Source organism: Dermacentor silvarum, chromosome 1 (assembly GCF_013339745.2).
Source record: "Dermacentor silvarum isolate Dsil-2018 chromosome 1, BIME_Dsil_1.4, whole genome shotgun sequence".
In the NCBI taxonomy this organism is placed as follows: Eukaryota; Metazoa; Arthropoda; class Arachnida; order Ixodida; family Ixodidae; genus Dermacentor; species Dermacentor silvarum.
The window spans coordinates 91,791,123-91,812,349 of NC_051154.1; the positions used below are offsets into that span (position 1 = coordinate 91,791,123).

The 21,227-nt window shown below is 44.1% G+C and overlaps 2 protein-coding genes and 1 non-coding gene across 5 annotated transcripts in view; 1 reads left to right on the forward strand and 2 right to left on the reverse strand.

Moving 5' to 3' along the window:
* Positions 1-598: 598 nt before the first annotated feature.
* Positions 599-9,248, forward strand: LOC119432310 (single insulin-like growth factor-binding domain protein-2). The gene is made up of 3 exons (XM_037699494.2): positions 599-910; positions 3,488-3,602; positions 7,388-9,248. Exons 1-3 carry the CDS (start codon positions 861-863, stop codon positions 7,505-7,507), a joined length of 285 nt encoding a protein of 94 aa, XP_037555422.1. The 5' UTR covers positions 599-860; the 3' UTR covers positions 7,508-9,248.
* LOC119432294 (lon protease homolog 2, peroxisomal-like) overlaps positions 8,898-21,227 on the reverse strand; it is a 69,838-nt gene continuing 57,508 nt past the window's right edge. The window contains exons 18-19 of one of the 3 annotated variants that reach the window (XM_049670857.1): positions 20,177-20,237; positions 8,898-10,263 (exon numbers count right to left, since the gene is read on the reverse strand). In XM_049670857.1, the coding sequence (XP_049526814.1) occupies positions 10,067-10,263; positions 20,177-20,237 (258 nt within the window). In that variant the 3' untranslated portion in view covers positions 8,898-10,066. Of the gene's footprint in view, positions 10,264-11,668; positions 20,238-21,227 lie in introns of those variants that run through there. The other 2 variants (XM_049670864.1, XM_037699493.2) reach the window with 2 other exon arrangements.
* Trnat-cgu (transfer RNA threonine (anticodon CGU)) lies at positions 17,855-17,927 on the reverse strand. Its single transcript has one exon. It is a non-coding gene; the product is annotated as a tRNA-Thr (tRNA).

Here is a 21,227-nt window from a genome sequence, read left to right on the forward strand (position 1 = left end):
AGTTAAGCAAATTAGCAGTTCTTATTCTTTGTTTTTCGTGGTGCGGGTTGAGGCGGTAGAAATATGGTGGGAAAGCGGTTTGTTTGTTTGTTTGTTTGTGTGTGTGTGTGTGTGTGTGTGTGTGTGTGTGTGTGTGTGTGTGTGTGTGTGTGTGTGTGTGTGTGTGTGGTGTGTGGTGTGTGTGTGTGTGTGTGTGTGTGTGTGTGTGTGTGTGTGTGTGTGTGTGGTGTGTGTGTGTGTGTGTGTGTGTGTGTGTGTGTGTGTGTGTGTGTGTGTGTGTGTGTGTGTGTGTGTGGTGTGTGTGTGTGTGTGTGTGTGTGAGAGAGAGAGAGAGAGAGAGGGGGGGGTGCGTTTGCTTCCTTGCTTGCGTGGGGCGAGGCTTGGTTGTTGCTTCCTGCTCGCGCTCACGGTCTCACGCAGATGCATACGTCACAACGAGTGAGCAGCAGCGTACGGTGTTACGTTTCCAGTGTCTGCCGTAGTCAACTGTAACACAACCTCGAAGGCATCTGCGCGTCCGGGACAAACCCGGCCTAATCAAGGACTGCACGTCAGCCAGCACGTCTTAACGCAAGCCATGGCGAGGCAATGGAGGGCTGGTCGCGGCAATCGTGGGGCTTTACTCCTCGGAAAGAAATGTCACTTGCCAGGAAAGAGACTGCGGGTGTAGAACTCGGTGCGAGTAACCAGTAATGGTGGGGAGGGGTGCGGACATCCCGTGGCGGACGGATATGCCACTTCCTGCGGCAAACAGCCCGCCAAATCTCGATCGCATATAAGAGCCGCGCGGAAACCAGTTGGGCTAATTAGTGTACCGCATCCACACGCTGGCACCTCTGCCCAGAAGCTTCGACGCCATCATGAACAGGACCTGGTGCCTCGCTCTGCTCTTCCTCGGCTTCATTGCACTGTGAGTACCCCTGTGCACTTTTTTTATTGTGTTTCGTCGCATGGTAGGCTCCAGTTGGCCGATCTTGGAGCGCAGCGTACGTCCGGCGAAGGCACTGATGGCACAAATTGCCCAGAAAGCACGTGCTCCAAGTGTGGCCCCAACGAGACCGCTGGAGTCCACCACTGCATAGTCATATTATACCCCCGACTATAGCTTGCTCTAACTTTGCAGTGAAGCTCATGCCACTTACTTTTATTGGGCAACAAATGCGGAACCAAGCTGACGAGCTTGTTTGTAGTGAGCTGACTGGTAGGATCTCACGTTCTGTCATCGCCGTCCGCGTATGACAAAACGTTTTATCATGCTTCGGATCTAATCATTTGCATAAGTGCCGATGCGGCTCGTATGTCTGCATGTCTGGATCAAAGCGCTCCAAACGTTGCCCGCGTATTTTGCCGATTTACGAATTCAGGCAGCACAGGAGTTTTTATTCATTTCGCGGAGTTATATAATGAAACGGCAGCTAGGCATGTTCAAGGTGGTCTGGTTTGTTTCAGTTCGCACCCTCATTTCATTAAAAGGCAGCATATGTATTCGCCAAACATTTACACGTTATCGAAATCATATTAATTTTCGAAGTCTAGCATCAAGCGTATCAATTCGTTTCCCATCGTGTTTTGTTATGTTAAACACACAAATAGCACATAGTCACAGACACGTACACAGATGCACAATAGAGATATCCACAAAATATTTTAAGGCCTGTGGACCTCAGAAATACCAGCAGCGCTTTCGTGGCGCGTAACGCGTAGGTGGTGCTTTGACGGTCGCTTGCTATACGATCAAATGTTTGATGTGTTAACCAGCTCGGGTGCCATAACCTACCTTTGTATTTGTACAACCAGAATATAAAAACTAAAACGTCTGTCAGCAGAGAACAATGCCTCATATTAAATACTCCACTGTGCCATACGATTTTTGTTGTTCTCGTATTGCTTTGCTCAATTGAATCACGTCAGGCTCCTTATATATGCGCCAGATCAGGTATAAAGACCAATGTAGAACGCACTAAGCTCTATGGTACTGACACCAGCTGATAGTAAAAAAAAAAAAAATCGCATGCACAGTTTTTGACAATGGATTGTTATCTGCAAGCACAATCGTCCTCCACGTGTAATCTGTAAAACATGTGGTTCAGGTCAGTGGCGCACCGACGGCGGGGGGGGGGGGGGGTTCTAACTCCCCCTGAGGCCCAGTTACCCCCCCCCCCCTCCCCCATGCGTCGAGCCCCACCAGTCCAACGTGCACCTTCAGCCTTCAGTGCTCTTTTCACATTGTTCTTACAATTCAGGAGGTGGCTTGAGGTCGAATTTTCCTGATTACCAAAAATACTCTATCATTGTCTTGCATTTATTCATTCACTCTTAAATTCAAGGTGGACCAACAGCGCGCTCGACGGCTTTGCGTTGAATTCAACTGAAGCAGCTCTAGAGGGAAAAAAGATGCAATTTTCGCCTGTAAGGGCGAAAATTTCCATATTGACGCATTGCCATATTGACGCCTCGTTGTGTAGGCTTTATTTTTTAATGCGTAAGCATTAGGAGTGCCAAAGGGTAAAAAATACCTATATATACAATAATCATGGATACGAGACCTCAAAGAGGTGCGACGTAATGCTAACGCATTTCTTGCCGCATTTACCGCTAAATCGACACTGATTTCCTTTTTATTAACTCGCTAACGATTTCAGGGAACAAATGCGGAAATCGTGCGATGCATTACACTATAGTACCCCCCCCCCCCCCCCCCCTTCCGTTTCATACAGCTAGTCCGTGTGTCACCGAGCGCGGCCTTTCCTGCAATACACGCGAACGCTCCACAGGCTTTCGAAAGCGAGATTACATTTATTCGTGTTTCCAAGAGCTTTCACACACTTCATAGTATACCCCCTACATGAGCCATCATCGGTTAAGCAGTCACGTATAGTATACTTCAATCACCCCAGCACGCTAAAAACATAAGCCACCTGCCGCACCTTTGCAAACGTAACCTCTGCACGTGCCAGGAAACGGCGCGGTGAACACGGACATGACGAAATAAGCGAGGCACGCAAGCAAAGTTCTTCTCTAACAATGAACCTCTTAGTTCAAGCGAACACAGTGGTTCCTTTAAGTCCCAGTAAGTGCACTACGCCCGTGAGCACACGCTGGACTCTAGTGCATGGGCTGCATTAACGCTGCATGCGAAGGAGGTACTCCATAGAATCAATGAGCCGCGTTGATCGTCGGCCCCCGTGCGCTTACGGTCATGCTTATCCCGGGCTCTCCTTAAAGTCGCCGACACGCGAGTTCGCGCTCACTCTCCTGGCAAACAGCGGGTGTCTCGGTCGCTGCGCCGCAACGGCGGTCCCCAAAGAGGCACATGCTCAAGCGTGCGTCTTATCCTATTCATATGCCGGCTCGCTTTATGCCGCGTAAAGCACAAGCGGATACTTGTAAAGCGCACCCGTGCATCGCCTGGCTTTGCAAAAGACAAGCCGGGCCCGCATGGCTAACCGCGGTGCTTCTCTTTTCGCTTTCGCTCCACAATCACCAGGGCCGAGTCGATGCCCTCCTGTCCAGACTGCGTCGAGGTCGACTGCCCCGAGGAAGAAGACTGCGCCTATGGAGTCACGAGCGACATGTGCGGCTGCTGCAGGGTCTGCGCCAGCGTGAGTGCACCCTTTTACGTCACCGCGGGACAGAGGAAAAAAAAAAAAAAAAAACACAAAAAATGCATGAGGCGAACACGCGTAAGCGGAGGCCTTACGAAACAAATTCGCAGGCAGGGCTTCAAGTCGTGAGTTTGCTCCACTGCTGTTTTGAAGCCTCTCACACGTGTCGTGAAAAGGGGGGCAAGCCTGACTTTGAGGTGGCTGCGAATTTCCACACTCAAACAATAGATGCATTGCCCGTATACGGTTCGCTTTCAGACATTCTCTTGGCAACAAACACTGCATAATCGTGCTAACCGAAAGTTTCACGGCGGAAAAAAAAAAGTATATTTAAAATCAAAATGAGTAGATCTCATGAAAGCCCCCGTTGTTCGTCTATTAAGGGGGGACGTGGCTTTGAAAATCAACTTCCTGATTTCTTCATGGATTTTGATGAAAATTGGCACAAATGTTTAGAATGTCTCCCTGATACTTCCATGAAAGTTTCAGAGTGATACTTTGAGAACATTTTATTGAGCAGAATTTTTCTCTCTTGAACTTTCTGGAGGGCCTGGGGAGCTTAAAAAACATGATGGAAGGCTCGTTGAGTATTGACTGCATAGCTCAATGCGTGCTGAAGGTCGTGACAGTCTTACTTTTTTTTTTTTTTCGCAACGCAAATTTTTTATATAGTCATTTTTCAAGTTACCTTCACACCAAGCACTCTTTCGGGGTGAACGAATAGCCACGCCATAAATTTATAAAAAGTGAACATAAAAATGCGAGACTGTCTCGACCTGCACAGTAGTCCAAGGAACGTGACAAAAAAAAAAAAAAGACAGAATCAAAATAGGCTAAACGGTAACGAAGAAATCAGCTCCAGAAACTGAGCAGAAAGGCGAAAAAACAGTTTTGAGAAAACGGCTCTCAAAGTTGCACCTTCTCTTCAGTTCTCTAAAACGCACCAAAGTTGTAATCTTTGATGTTTTTTGTGACGTGGGGCTTCTTGGACATGTGGCCTCTGGTCTACTGAGCCTTCGTTCTGCCTTTTTCATGTTTGTATGGCATTCTTTACTGCTGCTCTACAAAGAGCATGGTGCCTGGGTTTCAAACCAAGTGAGGTGCAGAACTATGTGGGCATAAATATACAGTAGTTCTAGCGTTGTATCTGCAGACTGCCTCATTGATAGCAGCCTCTAGTGCAGTCAGTGAGGCATTGTTTTCTTTTGGTAGAATCGACCATGTTACTGAATGAAGGCTCTCAGCAGCCTTCTGAATCATCTTCCATTGACAATGGCTGTGGATGTTAGGAGAGCCACTAATAGAGAGGCAGCAATGCAGCTGCTAGGTGCTTTCCAGCCTGTACTTTTGTATCATGCCTCACTTCTGCAGCCAGGTGTTTGTGCCAGCCCAAGTGGCCTAGTGAACAGAGCTCATGATGAGGTTCTCTTTATGAAGGGGTGGTATGATAGGTATTGTTACGAGATATCGTGGCATTACGATAACAGAGTCGGCGCGCGATGTGCTAAGTCGCGGGTCCGAGGTGCCGATGTGCGAAATGCCTGGTCGCGGGTCCGCGGAATAGACGTTCGACGAGCTTAGTCGCGCAGTCCGAGGTGCCGATGCGCGAAATGCCTGGTCGCGGGTCCGAACGCTCGGTAAGCTCAATCGCGCAGTCCGAGGTGCCGACGCGCGAAATGTCTAGCCGCGGGTCCGAGGAATAGACGCTCGAGGTGTCGACACTCCATGAGCGATGTGCCGACACGCGAAATGCCTAGCCGCGGGCTCGAGAAGTCGACGCTCGAGGTGCCGACGCGCGAAGTGCCTAGCCGCGGGTCCGAGGAGTCGACACTCGATGAGCGATGTGCTGACGCGCGAAATACCAAGCCGCGGGCTCGAGGAGTCGATGCTCGAGTAGCTTAGTCGCACAGTCCGAGGTGCCGACGCGCGAAATGCCTAACCGCGGGCTCAAGGAGTCGACGCTCGCGGTGCCGACGCGCGAAGTGCGTAGCCGCGGGTCCGAGGAGTCGACCTTTGTTGAGCGATGTGCCGACGCGCGAAATGCATAGCCGCGGGCTTGAGGAGTCGACGCTCGATTTGCTTAGTCGCGCAGTCGGAGGCGCCAACGCACGAAATGCTTAGGCAAGGATCCGAGAAGTCCGCGCGCGATGTGCTTCATCGCCGAGTCGGAGACGCCTACGCGCGATAGGCTTAGCCGCGTGTCCGAGCATTCCGTGCCCGAAGCTCGGTCGCGTCACCGGAGCTCGCGAGGTGACCGCAACAAATGGAGCAGACGACGCCATCACAGAGCGAGCACCGGACCAATGGCGAACCGCGCTGGAGTCACGTGGCGGGCGCGGCCAATCGGTGGCTCCGGCACGACCTTCAATCATTTGCTTTTTGTGTGCTTGTTTCTGTATGGAGGAGATAGCTGAAGCGGCAGATTTGAAGACGGAGAAATGCGCTTTCCAACGAGACCAAGATGGCGGCGCTCGGCTGCGCCGTTCCGGAGATATCGTGGCTTGAAAAACGCCGTTCTTTCGCGATTTCCGCGCAATTTTTCGGCACCTTGGCTGATAAAACAATTTTTTTAGAGCACTTCTACTTGGTTTTCAGTGATGATATTTCGGAATCAGATAGAATAAGAGTTACAGAAACTGAAAATTTCAAAAAATCGATTTTTTAGCCATTTTTCGCGATGCGAAAGCCGCGCCCCCCCTTAAACCGTACATCCAAGAGCTGCGCTGTTCAGCGCGCAGCCATCAAAGTTACACATTCCTACTGCACCGGACAGTCGGCTATAAATACAGTACAAGTGCGCTTGACTTAAAGCTTCACATTACAGCTCTGAACAACCACAGCGTCGCTCGCTCGTTTCTGTTGCGATGAAACCGCGTTGCAGATGTTAAGGGATGACCTCGTTCCCATAATTTCCAGTCAAAATCACACTTGTCTAACGCTTGGACGGTGAGCTCCTGTGTGCATTTGCCCCCTTAATCAACCTCGAAGCCGGTTACTCATAAAAGTTGCCGCTGCCTCCATCTTTTTCGGTTTTTTGTTTATTCCAATTTTTCCCTTCCGTGTACTGTTACCTATTGCAATTAATTGCCAGTCTTTACACTCACCGGCGGATAGCTCAAGTGTCCGAATACAGCAATGCCGTTACGGGTGCCGGCGGACCTTCTCGCTCTATGTCATTTCTTTCTTTACTTTCGTAAACAGCAATAGCAGATGAGCTTGGAGCTTCGGTTTGTTGATCAAGGCTGTATACAGTGCAACTTGCCGCGTCTCCGACATTTTCTTATCGCTGCGAAATTTTGCTTAACAGAGCAATAAAAAGTTGGTTCATTCTGATTTATTTTAAGAATGCGCTCACTTAAAAGCACTACACGAAGAAATGACGGAAACATGCTTTGTCCTGTCCACTTCTGTTTCCGTCTTGTTTCTTCGTGTAGTGCTTTTAAATCAGCGCGTTCTTGAAAGAAATTTCGCTTAACTTTCATTTCGTACATTATGTAGCATAACGCAGAAACATATATACGTGATCACACCTGCTTTAAAGAAAAAAAGAGGGGGGGGGGGGGCAGCACATATTGCAATATTGTGCAATATATATGCACAATATTTATAACTTTCACCTAATACGCGTACTGCTGATGAGCTTTTTCTTCATTTTGTCCGCTTTCTAGAACCTTTTCTGTATTGTCATAGCAAAAATGCACGAAAGAGTAAAACACGCACAGCGTGAAGATATATGTAGCCGAGAGCAATCAACATTTTTTTTTTTTCAATTAATAATTTAGGGACCTGGCGAAGAGTGCGGTGGCTACTGGAATCACGGAGGTACCTGTGCCGAAGGACTCACCTGCAAACCCAACCTGATGTTTTACCAACTACCCGGACAGTGCGTGAACAACAAGTGAACACCCAAGCCATGCCGAACGCAGTGACGAGATTCCAGCACGCACAAGACACAGTGCGATGGACATTGTCTGTAATGCTACATGTGACAAAGACAACATTGCACGACGTTACGCCACCACATTACATTCCTAAAGACGCGAAATCAAGTATAGTTGCTGTAGGGATTTGTACACAGTTGTTCGCCATCCAGGCACCTGAGAGTACAGCTAAGGCGATCAATTCCACGATACATTCTGCTTTACAGACTCAGTGGGGACGAAAACCACAGTTCATCAACCATGTGTGATATATTCATGCTTCACACCAACAGTCGTCATGGAATGATGTCGTTTTATGCACGTGGCTGTGCAACAAATATCTGCTCTGTGAGCATTATGCATGTGTTGAACTTGGCTTGCCATAACTCTTTAAACAGTATTTTGCATGCTAGTTCGACTTTGACACCACGTTAACACTTTCCCGCCTATGTATGGTTGAGCGTTTATTGCAGTTACATCACCAACTATACAGCTTGCTGCGTAAGTTTTCGGGACGGGGAAGCCGCGAACAGGTGAAATTGCTTGCACCCTACGAGACTGCAAACAGAAATTGAGGCGTGCACTCTTCCCTAATGTTTGCGCTCTGCATTTTTCTACTTAATTACTTTATCTTAATATTTCTACTTTTCTTGTGCAGGTCGCAGAGTTTCATATTCTTTTTTGGCTACTTTGATCAGAAAACCTTATGCGCCGGTGCTGTCAGATATTCAAACTTGGTCATGAGGCAGCTTTAAAGTTCTGATGGCGACGAAACGCCCCAGCCCGCTCAAGAACGCGGACATGTACATAGAAGAAGGGAGGGGGGGTAAGCTAAGAAAATATGCACACGACGCCAATAAAAAATTATGCAAACTTTATGTGGGCTATCAGACGTTGTCATAACGAAACCATAACGAAGACTTAATTAAAATTAACTTGCAGCGGTGGACACTTCCTGTCAGGGCTAGTAATCGACTCGCTGTACGCGCTATGCATGAACCTGGCATTAAGTGGCGGTTGCCGCCAGCTTGGTCGAGGTCAACGAATGCAGCAGTGTTATACTAACACGCTGGTGCGACGTTAAATGCACTATACGATCCTTTGCTGTCTGTAAATTGGCTGTAGCACACGTTTGCAAGGTTTTTCCATGGCAGTACCAAAAAGGGGGTACCCAGAGTTCTAAACCTAAAAGGTCTGAAGCTGCACCCGGTGATACGATTTCTCGTGGTGATCGCACTAAATTAAGCTGACTCGTTCAAGGTGAACCATTTTAAGAATTTTTTTTTTTTCAAACAGCAATGACTTGCGCACCTGATAAGACAAAACCTCTCGCGCTAAGTCGATGCTAAAACGGAGTGAAACACAACAGCAATCATATTTCATACTTAATTTATTGCACATCTTTTCAGCCCATCGTAACTTAACGCTTATTTATGTGTAAATATACAATTGCTTGCCTGAAAATGACAGATGTACGCCAGACGCCGACACATTATCACTAGAATTACTGCACAGTTCACTTCAAAAGCACAGGATGTGGCTGAGCTTGCAAAAAGCAGTTACGTTTTTCCATGCTACTAGCTACTGTGTGCATCAGTTGGGCACTGGGTACACATATTATCGGCCCCGTTGTGCATGCTAATGCTCCTATGTACTCTTCTATGCATATATGTGTGTAACCTTGCATATGTATGTGTGGCCTGAACATGAATAAAGCCCTGAAGTGAAAACAATTATGCAGCTCACTACTTGCAATGGCCCATCCATGAGAGGTGGAAAACAAGCCGGTGGGAGGAATATTGCCACCTGCTATGACAGCACAATGGCTCAACAACCAACTGCAATGAAATTGTGGACAGCGTTTTTTAAAAAGCCTAGTTTCAGATAGTGTAGATGTAGAGCAGCTTCCGTGCAAAATTTTACATTTGAAATACGAGTAGATGCGGTACGAAAACCTCATGAAAATAGACGTTTTTGATAACAAAATTAATAAAAACGCCGTCACTGTCACTTGCCGGAAGTGATGCATGAGCGAGAGCGTGCGGCTGCTCGACCTGGCATGACCTCCGAGATCAGGCTGCGTCCGCGGCACGCAGAAAAATCTCGGAGGCGACATGTTGGGACTTGCGTCATATCCGCTAACGACCAGGTGCACAGGTCCTCTGCTTATGTTTCAAGGATGCTAACGATAATCAATTGGCCACCCTGCAGGTTTCTCAAGATTGCTTCAGTAGCACAACTTTGCCAAAGTCAAATTTCGTTGCAGTTGACCTTTAAAGGGGCCCTGAAACACTTTTTTGAACATAGTAAGAAAACCTTGCCGATCTGTCGTAGAGGCTGCTGTGAATATGTGAGCCAAATATTACTGCACTGCATGCAGCAGGGAATTTACAATCTCATGTCAAAAACGGCAAAAAATCACTAGCCTCTGCTTCTGCAATGCTGTCCTGCAGCGTCACCAAAAGCAGCTGGCCCACCAATGCTATTGGCTGATTTTGTGATCACGAGAGCATTCTCAGTAAAACAATTGCTTATTTTGAGTTAAATAAATGAAAATTTTACATGTCTGCGATCACAAGAAGACAGAAAAACCATTTCATCTTTGCACTGCGCGTTGCCTCTGAGATGGCAGCTGCGTGCTGCATAGCGTAGTCTATGGACACCATGGGGCGCCGTAGACAAACATTTTGGCTGGGACTTTGCTCTCTTGGCTACTCCGTTGTGTAGCTTCCAGCGCACTAGCGGAGACGAAGAGAGAGAGAGAGAAAGTCTCGTATCGGTGCGATAACTCTTAGAGTTGAAGGATTAGAAAATTTTTGCAGCATGAGATTTGTGAGATGACGTCATTTAATAGTGGGGCCATTCTACGATTAGTTAGACAAGTGTTTCAGGACCCCTTTAATGCGCCATGTCACGTGACTGACTGACGCTTAATTTGCCAAATCTCCCCTTGTTTGCATCCATTAAAAAATGTTCGGTGATATTACACTTTGCTCCTTTGACATCTGGTGTGTGCTGCTCATGTTTCGTTATGAGATGATGCATCACATACGATCACCTTTCAGTTGTTTCTCATTGTAAGTTCCTCAGTGGACCGGACGCACAGTTCTGAACAGCATTACATGCGTCAAATAATGTAAACAAGGAATACACAATACTACACTTTGTTTATAAGTAAGAAAATATTCAGTAATTGATTCAATAATTCAAGGTCGCTTTTCTCAAATATCTGTATTCAATTCGGTTTGGAAATATTGATCTTTGAACACCCCCTACCTATGTCTCATAATACATACCATTGAGATTCCACACAGCTGGTAAAACCCAGAGAAGTAAGTGAACATGCAGCTTTGAGCAAGATAATGAAGTAATGACTTGAAAACTTATATAAGTACCACGAAGCATGTGCACAAAATTTAAGATACCAAAATAAGCAAGCTACTAGTGCTACAAGAAAGGAGGGGATGAGAAAACATACATCAACTTGACATTCATGGAAGAGGGTACATTTAACCGCATTTAATACTTTCTAGCATTCCCAAACAGCAATCATTACAAATATTGCACAAAAACCTGCGCACACCAAATGTAACATGTTCTGTGTTAATTAAACTGTGGGGTTCAACGTACTGAAGCTGCACAGTGGGCTATGAGGGATGCTGTCGTGGAGTGATCAGGATAATTTTGGCCACCTGAGGTTCTTTGACGTGTACCAAAACACCAATACAAAATTATTAATTTTTTTTTTTTTTTTGCATTCCGTCGCCATCACAATGCAGCCAGGAATTGAACCTGCAACCTCGTGCTTAGCAGCACCATGCTATGGCCACTGAGCCAACATGGCAGGTAACACTTCTGTATATCTATAAATTTGCAGGCATGCACTATTATTCCAGTTGACACATATATGTGATACACACACACTATATATATATATATATATATATATATATATATATGCAAAAACAGCTGCATATATGCAAAAACAGCTGCAGGTAAGGCAGTTGCAAGCTTAGCAGTCAGTGCTATTCATTACTGTTAGGCGCAGACTTTGCATCTTGCCATGTTGCAGCACTTTCTACAGGGTGATTATTGAAGACCCATGTCTGGTAACCACAGTACACTTCACTTTGCAGGTCAGCATGCCATTGAACAGAGCCACTTTTATTATTTTCCCAGGAAAATTTTGTTTCAAGGTATCAGCTTAAAATCATGTAACATAAACGCCACTGGCACCCATGGCAGGCTATAATAAACACCTTGTAAATTTGTAAAATGTTGGTCAAAATAAAATGAATAACCACGTAAAATAAAGCCTTAAAGAGGCCCTGCAACACTTTACCTAAGATTACCCTTCAAACCTTTTGTGATGCTTTCATCCGTCTTTCACACTGGACATTAGCCAGGCTACAGCAGAATAGGGTGTTGCCTACAACCCTCCGCCCACTATACATCCCCACAATGTGTCACTTTTTATTCTACATGTGATGGCCACTGCTACTGGTTATGGAGCACATTACTTGCTGTATTCTGATGTTCTAGCTTGCCTAACAGTAATAGATTAATGCATTCATGTATGAAGCCGTGTCACAGAGCTAATACTAAAATTTCCTGCTGTAACACAATGCACAGCTAGTGCAAGCAGCAGCTTTCTACAGAACATACTGCAGCTTTGAAACACTGCCTTTTATAAACAGATTTAAAATAAAGGAAGAAAGAAAGGTGCACATGTGCCGCTTCTGCTAAAGATAACTACCTACACATTTTTACATGTCTGAACAGTGATGTGTCGAATGCAAGAGCATGTTCTGTGCATGTTACAGGTCATGGACTAGTCTGGCTTCTGGATGTGTGCTTTAACAAGCACTAATGCAAGCGTGCACCTCTCATATTTTTAAATATCTTCCCCCTTTCTGATGAAGTGAAAGCAGCTGGTGTCATGACAGGGATGGACCTAAGAGTCAGTGAAAGAACAGCTGGCAGAAACTTTTAAAGTGAATGCTCCCGAACTTTCCTGACTGTGATTGCTGCTGCTGTCTTGCCGAATAGCTCACACTTAAAAAAAATAATAATAATTACATGCCCAATGTAAGGGACTGAACCTAGGTCCCCCCAGCAGAGCAGCCAGATGCTCTAACCATTAGGCCACAATCACTTGTATACTTCTACCGTGCCAACGTCAATTGGCTCTTTGGGATGATCGCAAGGTGTCACATTGAGTAGCATGGGTACGCGAGAGCACATGTGCACACGCCGGTTTCCTTTACGCCAAACACGTAGGAATGAAATGGGCAAATTTATTGCATTTGACTGACTGCTTCACGAAAGCTTTGTTCCACATAGATTCCAAGATGTGCACTGGCTCTGCATAATTAGTTTTTTCACTTCACTACGCACGCCAGTTTACATGTTAACTCTCACATAACACAAGTGATTCTTAAAATGCCGTAACACTTTGTTGCGTACCACCCCCCTCCTTTTCTTAATCTGGCTAGCTACCTGGCCTTGAAACCATACCAATGTTTAAGCAGCAACGCTTGGCCCCTCCCATGGTAGTCACCTCTCGCTCTATGTAGCGACAGCCATCGAGCAAGGGCACTCTGCACCTGGCCACCACAAAGTTCGCCACACTTGTTGAAACAGTGAGAGACAAGCCTTGGCACACTGAAGGGATGTGTGCCTCGCATGCTTCAGGGCTTGTTCCCATAGCGTAACTAAAAATGAAAACTGAATAATGCCACAAACAAACAATGGTGCGATAGCATTTATTTGCCTTCTCCTTCCCATTTCACTGAATCTGGCTAGCTATCAGGCCTCAGACATTGTACTAACATAAAATAATGATTGTCAATGATAGCAAATTGCGCAATGCAATCGTTCACATTTGGGTCTATGTTCTTGCTATATGCTATATTCTTGCACAGTGCAGTGCCTTCATCGCCCTTCCAACTCTTTTTGGGTGAGGACGAATTGGAGGGGCATCTTATAGCACTTATTAAAACAAATTTAACAACCTTACATGGCTTCTTTTTCGTATATGTAACCAATAAAGGTCTGGCAAAGTGAACAGCAAGGAGAATGGCAAGGTTCGATCTACAACACAGAGTGGTGGTGAAGCTCCATTTTCTCCCAACTACCCTTTCCCACCCTGGTGGGTTTCTCCAGCTGAAAAAGACTGCCCTCCACCTCTCCTGCCATTGCCATGGAGCAGGCGGCTTACCCTCTCAGTTACCCAGGCAGGCGTTACCCTCTCCCTAGGCAGGATACCACATCCAGGAAAACATGCATACTAGCCACAGGAAGCTATTCACTTTAAAGAAAATTCTCGCCATTAGTAAGGCTTGAACTAGGAACGCCACAGCTGTGACACAGGCACTCTACCACTACTCCAGGACCGGATTGCATTTCCTGCAAAATAGATGTGTTGCAACCTTACTCTATAGCTCACAAAATGGTTTTAATGGGTCCCATTAAGGTAGCATCACAACACATGAAACCCCTTATTTCATTATGTAAATTAAACTTCAGGCTTCATAAGCACTCCAAAAACTGGAGGTGTAATTGATTATGTAATTTGCAAGAAATATAACAAAACTTGAAATTGGGAAGATATGTGTAGTACTTTAGCATACACTGTCCTGCACTCACTATCATGGGCAGTGAATTATCTACAGAGCACCAGAGTTGCCCTAATCATCATATATCTAGCTACACTAAGCATATATACAAACTTATGAACCACGCCAAAATGCAATGAAATGTAATGCTCGAATGCGATCACATTCTCCTAGATAGACGTCGCAGATGAATTCTGCAAGAAATTTTGTGCAATGTATGTAAACGCTTTTCATATCTCCTGAAATGCTGAATACATTCTTACCATATATTGGAAAATTATCGTTTAGTAGTATAAATATGCACACTCGGCATCAACCTTGTGTAGAGAGCGAGAACAGCAGCCTCCGGGGCGCTCCGGAGGCAGCCAGCGACATCCAACGCTAGCTGCTGGGTTCGATGTCTAACAGTAGCTGCTGGACATGTTTGAGCCCAGCAACTACCGTTATACGTCGCTGCTTGGCTCCGGAGTACCCCCGCAGATGCTGTTCCTGCGCTCTACACAAGGGTGACGCCGACTGTATGTATGGAAATCAACTGAATCTGCCTTGCTGCTACAAAAAGAAATTACATTATGTAATATTGACACAAAAAATTGAGACTTGGAAAAGTATGGCATACGTGGCTCTTGTCTTGATATTTTTCGCTCATACTTAAGTCAACATAACCAAGCAGTCGTTCATGGTAAATTATCGGCTCTACAATCAACTGACTGCAGCGTTCCCCAAGGTAGCCTTCTCGGACTGTTTCTTTTTCATGTTTATATTAATGATATAATTAACATTTCTAGTGATCCACAATTCATTCTTTATGCCGACGATACGCACACCCCCTATGAGCTCATAGGCAGAGGCAACGCTATTCTTGAACCATTGAGTGAGTGGTCAAGGGCAGACAGACTTTACATAAACACTAAGAAAACCAAAGCTGTTTTCTTTCGGCCTGTAAATTGTGTAGTCACCCTAGTAATCACCTTGTGCTTAGCAATAATCGAGTATATATAATACTAGAAAATTTTTAATCACTTGCAGTTGTTTTTGATTCCTGAATGAGATGGAAAAAATCATATAGCTCATATTTAAAAGAAGTTGTATCAGTCAGTTGGTTTTCTTTCTAGATGCTGATGTGATTTCGCTACGCGAATAAAGCTAATCATCTATCACGCTGTTTTTCAATCTCATGTTAATTACTGTCATTTGGTTTGGGGCTCGACATCAAAAACTAACCTTAATAGACTACTCGTATTGCAAAAGAAAGCCGTGAGGCATATTGTTGGCATTAGTTATAGAGCACACACTAGAGATTTTTTTGTACAGTATAATATTATTAGCATTACCACTACTTTTGAATATCGGCTACTCTATTACGTTAGATTTTCACCACCTGCAGTGATGAGTTTCTGAAATCTCTTGCTGTCATAACCTTAAAGGATAAAGTTGTTCATACTCCATGCAGTGAAAAGTGGACTGTACCTCGAACCATAATGAACCATGGTAATCAAACTTTGCAATTCCTGATGCCAACGATACTAAATAAATACGAAACGAATGCAAGTACCCTCACACTTAAAGGATTTCAGCGATATTTTGTAATGTCCAGTATATAGGCCTTTGTTTTATGTAAATTGTTTACAAGGGACTTCTAGAATATTTCATTTATTACAATTTATATTCAGAAATTTCAGATTTTTGTGACTGTTTTCAGATGTTGAAACATTTTATTGCCATATATATGAATGTTTGCTCTTTCAGTTGCAATTAAATTTAATGTAATCTTGTGTGTATGTATCATGCTATGACTTAAGATTGTTGACTGCATTTTTGTTTCTCTGCCATGTATTTACTTATGTTGGGCCTCAGACACACTCAAGCTAACTTTTGTAGCTTTCAGTCTGTGGTCCTCTCCCTAATTTTGTTGTTTGGGAAAAATAAAGGCAATTTTCAATTTTCATAATCCTTATGAAGACACTAATTTTTCTTCTACTAACTAGAAAATTTAGAAGCTAAAGATGTGTTTCAATACCCTGCACTTATTTCATTATTATTAGTTCTATCACATATTTCTTACAACTTTGCCCAGAAGCCTGCAGCAATAGTGTGTTTGAACCAGCATTTTATTAAGATATCATGACATCTCAATTTCAACCTAAAATGTTCATACAACGGCTTCATGATCCTCCTGCAATATAACGATACCAAAAAACTCTTTTGTTCTACACTTTTTTTTAATGTGAAACTTTCCTTGTGGAGTGGGATGGGTTTTAATACTGTGGTGGTTACCTTTAACGTAAAACATTCTTTATGGCGCCTGATGGATTTAGATGCAGTGGTCAGTGGTGGTAGTTAAGACTGTAGAGACGAGGGTGCAAGCCGAGATGAAAGGCCATAATGCACGCCGATTGGCACGTGCAATGTCATAGCATGAACGGAGAGGGCGTAATGTGGCACCAATTGGTGGGTGCAAGTGACGACGTCATCAGGCCACAGTGTCGCTTTACTGATTTCCACAGTGCGTGGGATCTGCATGAGCTTTTAAAGCAAGGCTTTCGTTGCCTACCACCCAATAAATTGGCATGTCGTTGCCCATCTCAGAGAAAAAAAACTGCGTTCAATGGTGGATTTTGAACCCGGGACCTCAAGCACAGCAGCCCTATGCTTCAGATTAGGCCACAGATGCATGGATACAAAGATATACTATAGCAACTTTAAGCTTCCGTTGTGCAAGCCAGTGCTTAAAAATGCTTGGCATGTGAATTGCATTGCACAGCAACAATTTACTTATAAAAGTTAAAGCAGGCATTCTGCTAGCTGACAAGGCAGACCGCAGTTTTATGCCTAAAAAAGAAGCCAATGCAGCCACACCGTCATTCAATTGCAACCACATATGATGAATTGCAATTCGACAGTTTCAGTGTGACAAAACCAGCTGGTGGTTCCAAGGCTGTATATATAATGAAGCTTTATTGAGTTCAAAGGTGCCATAAATGCTGTGGTCAGTGGTAGCGCGTGTCGTTTTGCTGCCGTGACTAAGGATGGTTCCGGGGCGCATTCATTGCTGAAATCAGCTGCGCCTCTCTTATTGTGATGTGCCGCATTGTCTGGCCAGCTCACCAAAGCTTCGCTTACACCAATTCCCAAAGTGTGTGGGATCTGTATGATTTCATTTCTTTATTGGAAGTCTGCCCAAGATTAGTTCCAGACTAAGAATTTAGGATAATTTTTTTCATGAGAAGCTTAATTTCCCCGTTGCAGACAATAACAACTATGATTCTGTTTAAGCCAAAAAGAAGAGAACAATGTACAAGATCGCGGAAGACGAAGCAAAGATAGCATTATCCTCAGCAATGAAGATAACAATAATGTAGCATTTACAGGAATGAGTAATGCTCACTAGAGAATTTGAGGAATCACTACCTCTAATTACTCATTAATCAACATCATGGAATAGGAAAATTTTGCCAATTACATGATAGCTTGAAATATTGCAGCAGCAAACTTAAGCTTCAGATGCAACATAAAAATAGTGACCATATCTGATTAATACAACTTACATAAAACATGAACGAGAAGGAAGGGAACCAAGGGGCCCGATTTTTATTAATCATAAGAAGCCAACAAAGACACAAAGGACAACATAGGGGGAAATTACTTGTACTACTAATCGAATTAAAGAAATGATAAACAAATGGAAATTCAAATGGATGAAAAAACAACTTGCCGCAGGTGGGGAACGATCCCACGTCTTCGCATTACGCGTGCGATGCTCTTACCAATTGAGCTACCGCGGCACCATTTTCCCATACACTTTGTGAGGTATTTATGTCTTTACTACTAGAACTAACCCTGGGAGTTTTAGCCAATGCCACCACTCACAAACCTTGGCGGCAGATGTGGAACATCCTTTCTGCCTCAGGCGTCATATGAGCACATGATCTTTTTGGGTGAAGGCAACTGGTCAATAAACTCACACAGGCTACCTGAAGGCATCAATGTTGCCGGATTCGAGACCTTCGTTATGTAATGTACAAGAAAAAAGGGAACCCATACAGACACACGTTTTCCCATACACTTTGTGTATGGGAAAACGGCGCCGCAGTAGCTCAATCGGTAAGAGCATCGCATGCGTAATGAGAAGACCTGGGATCATTCCCCACCTGTAGTAAGTTGTTTTTTCATCCATTTTAATTTCCATTAATTTATCATTTCTTTAATTCAATTAGTAGTACAAGTAATTTGTCCTTGGTGTCTGTTCGTTGGCTTCTTATGATATGATTACATAAAGTATGCCTCACAGCTCCAAAGGTAAATTAGTCTTTTTTTCTCTTATATTAGAGAAAGGGTCAGGCACATCGACGAGGCAGCCACCCAATAAATCTGCCCCTGTGAACTGCTACACAAACATCAGCAGCGCAATGCGCTTTAAACATCTTAGCTGGAGCTTAACACCCTGCAGCACATGATATAGAAATTTCATACGAGTTCCAGCACTTTTGCAGTCAACACATGCATAGCTGCATACCAACTTTGCCTTCACCTAGAACACAACAGCCACTGAAGTACGTTTGACTAAACACACACACTAACCATGAACAAGATAAATGCAGTGCTTCAAGTGTGGATCTTAAGACAACAAACCTAGAATAACCAACAATAATGCCTTCGCATTATCACCTTCAGGTGATTCCAAGTGCCTGCAGCAAATTCGCAGGCAAAGTGGACCAGAGCGTGCAAGCACATTTTAAGCTAGGCAGTCAATTAAGCTATAGCTTGCACCATGGAGGTGGTGGCATAACTCAAGCAGACAACAGTGGCTGAAGACCACAAGTGCAAAACTTAAACTACAACACTTTCCAATGCAATTGTCTTTCATAATTTTATTTTTACAGAACAAACAAAGAATGATAGCATTGCTGATGACAGCATTGTTGACATTGCATTTGCCAAAGTAATGATTTCTCATGATGTACTCTAAAATCCAGCTAACTGTTGTAGTGTATTTCTACTGCACCATATGGGCTACTGAATTATGGTAGAGATATGAAGATGTTGCAGAAAAGCATGAGCAATCTTCAGAGCGATATTGTATGTTCCCTGCTGCATACAGGTGAGTCATACTTTGCTCAGGTGTACACTACAGCACTGTCTTGCATTTAGTATTGCTTATTTACCACACGAAAAAAAGTATTGCAGGGCCCTTTTAAAATAAAAACTAGGCGGCACACAAACACAATGTTGTTTTTCATGTCACCTGCTATAACAAACCATGGCAGTTTTACATGAATACAGACATAACTCCAATAACAATAATCTAATAAAGCACATTTAACATTCAAGTTAAATTATACAGTCGACTCTCAATAAAACAAGCATTAATAGCATAACGAAATATCGTATATAATGATAAATCTAAAACTTTTCTCACCGATATCAGTGTGTAATGAATATAATCTTAGAATGAACATTACACATAAAAAAAGGTATTTTCATGTTAGGTGTGACTTTGTTACAACGAGGTTCAACTGTACAAACATGAGGAAAACTGAACAGTTTTTGTAACAAATTTATCAATGTGCAAGGCCACCAGCTCACAGCCACAAGTCCTGGAATTTCAGAAAAGCTACAAGTGGCAGGGTACAAATTCACGAACTTGTACCCAACAGAGCAAATCACACAAACTTGCATCCAACATACAAAGTAAAGTGTGCGTAGAAAGTTAACAACAACATATCAGACCAGCTTACCTCTGCTCGGAATAAGCTCTTGGAGTGAACAAGGTTCAGAGGCACGGAAAACAGAGCAGTTGTACGGTCAGTGACAAACCTACACATAATATTATGTATAAAAAATAAACTCCTAGCAAAAATATACAGTAAACTTATGGCCAGTGCTCTGCCAGTGTTTTAACATAGTGAAGGTATGATGTCATAACTGCTGTGCAGAAATACACACCACTGAGTAAGCTCCCAGCTGTCCCACACAGAGTGCTACAGCTTGCTCAACACGTGTTCAACAGAGCTAGGTAGGTCAGGAAAGCCACCTTCAAAAGCCTCCTGGAGAACTTCTTCAATGTGAGTCACAAAACAGAAAGTCAGGTCCTCCTGCATGGATGTGGTCAAGAATCTTATAGCCCTGCACGCCTGTACAGCACTGTATTTTAGCCTTGTTACTAAATTTAAACTGTTGTACATGTTATTGAGTTGCCCCAAACAACCAAAATAAGCAATGAGAATCTCAATGCCAAGAAGTCACAGCTGAAAAGCTTAAAAACAGTCTGGCACACTGATCATAGTTATGATAGTATCTGTGGATTACTTCTTTAGATGAATAATGTCCCCTATTCTCTGTGTGGACTTGCTTTGGCAGTACAGTCGGCGTCACCCTTGTGTAGAGCGTGGGGACGGCAGCTGCAGGGGCACTTTGGAGCCAGCCAGCGACATCTAACGGTAGTTGCTGGGCCCAAACGTGGCCAGCGCCTACCGTTAGACGGATCCAGCAGCTAGCGTTAGACGTCGCTGGCTGCCTCCGGAGCACCCCGGAGGCCGCCATTCCTATGCTTTGAACAAGGGTGACGCCAACTGTACATTAAAGTGGTTAGGAAGCACAACTGACAGGAAACAAGATAAGGAGAAAGCAAGAAACATCTGTCCAGTCCACTCATCTATGTCCTGCCTGAAGTGCTGTGCACCTTTCCTTATCTACTACTACCACTAAGCAATCCAAAATCCAGTGTTTCCAGTTTTGCTAATAAGGCATTGCTACATGATGCTGTTTCAATTCCTAGTATGACTAATTGTGTCTTAGACGAACATGTAAATAGAAGCAATTGAATTCTGGCCCCAAAGTTCAAAATGACAGAGCACTAGTAGTAAGCATCCTTGAAGTTTAAGAATGACAGGATTCAGCAATTACATTTTATTTCTCTTATGCCCTTGCTTGGCAGTGGTACCCCCAATGGCGCAAAAAAGATGAGACATGTTTGCTGAATCCTAATGTTTTTATGTTTTTAAAATTTAAGGACACTATAGTACCAGCAATCTCACTGACTACTTGCACAATGAGTCATTTGAAAATAAACAGATTCTATTTCT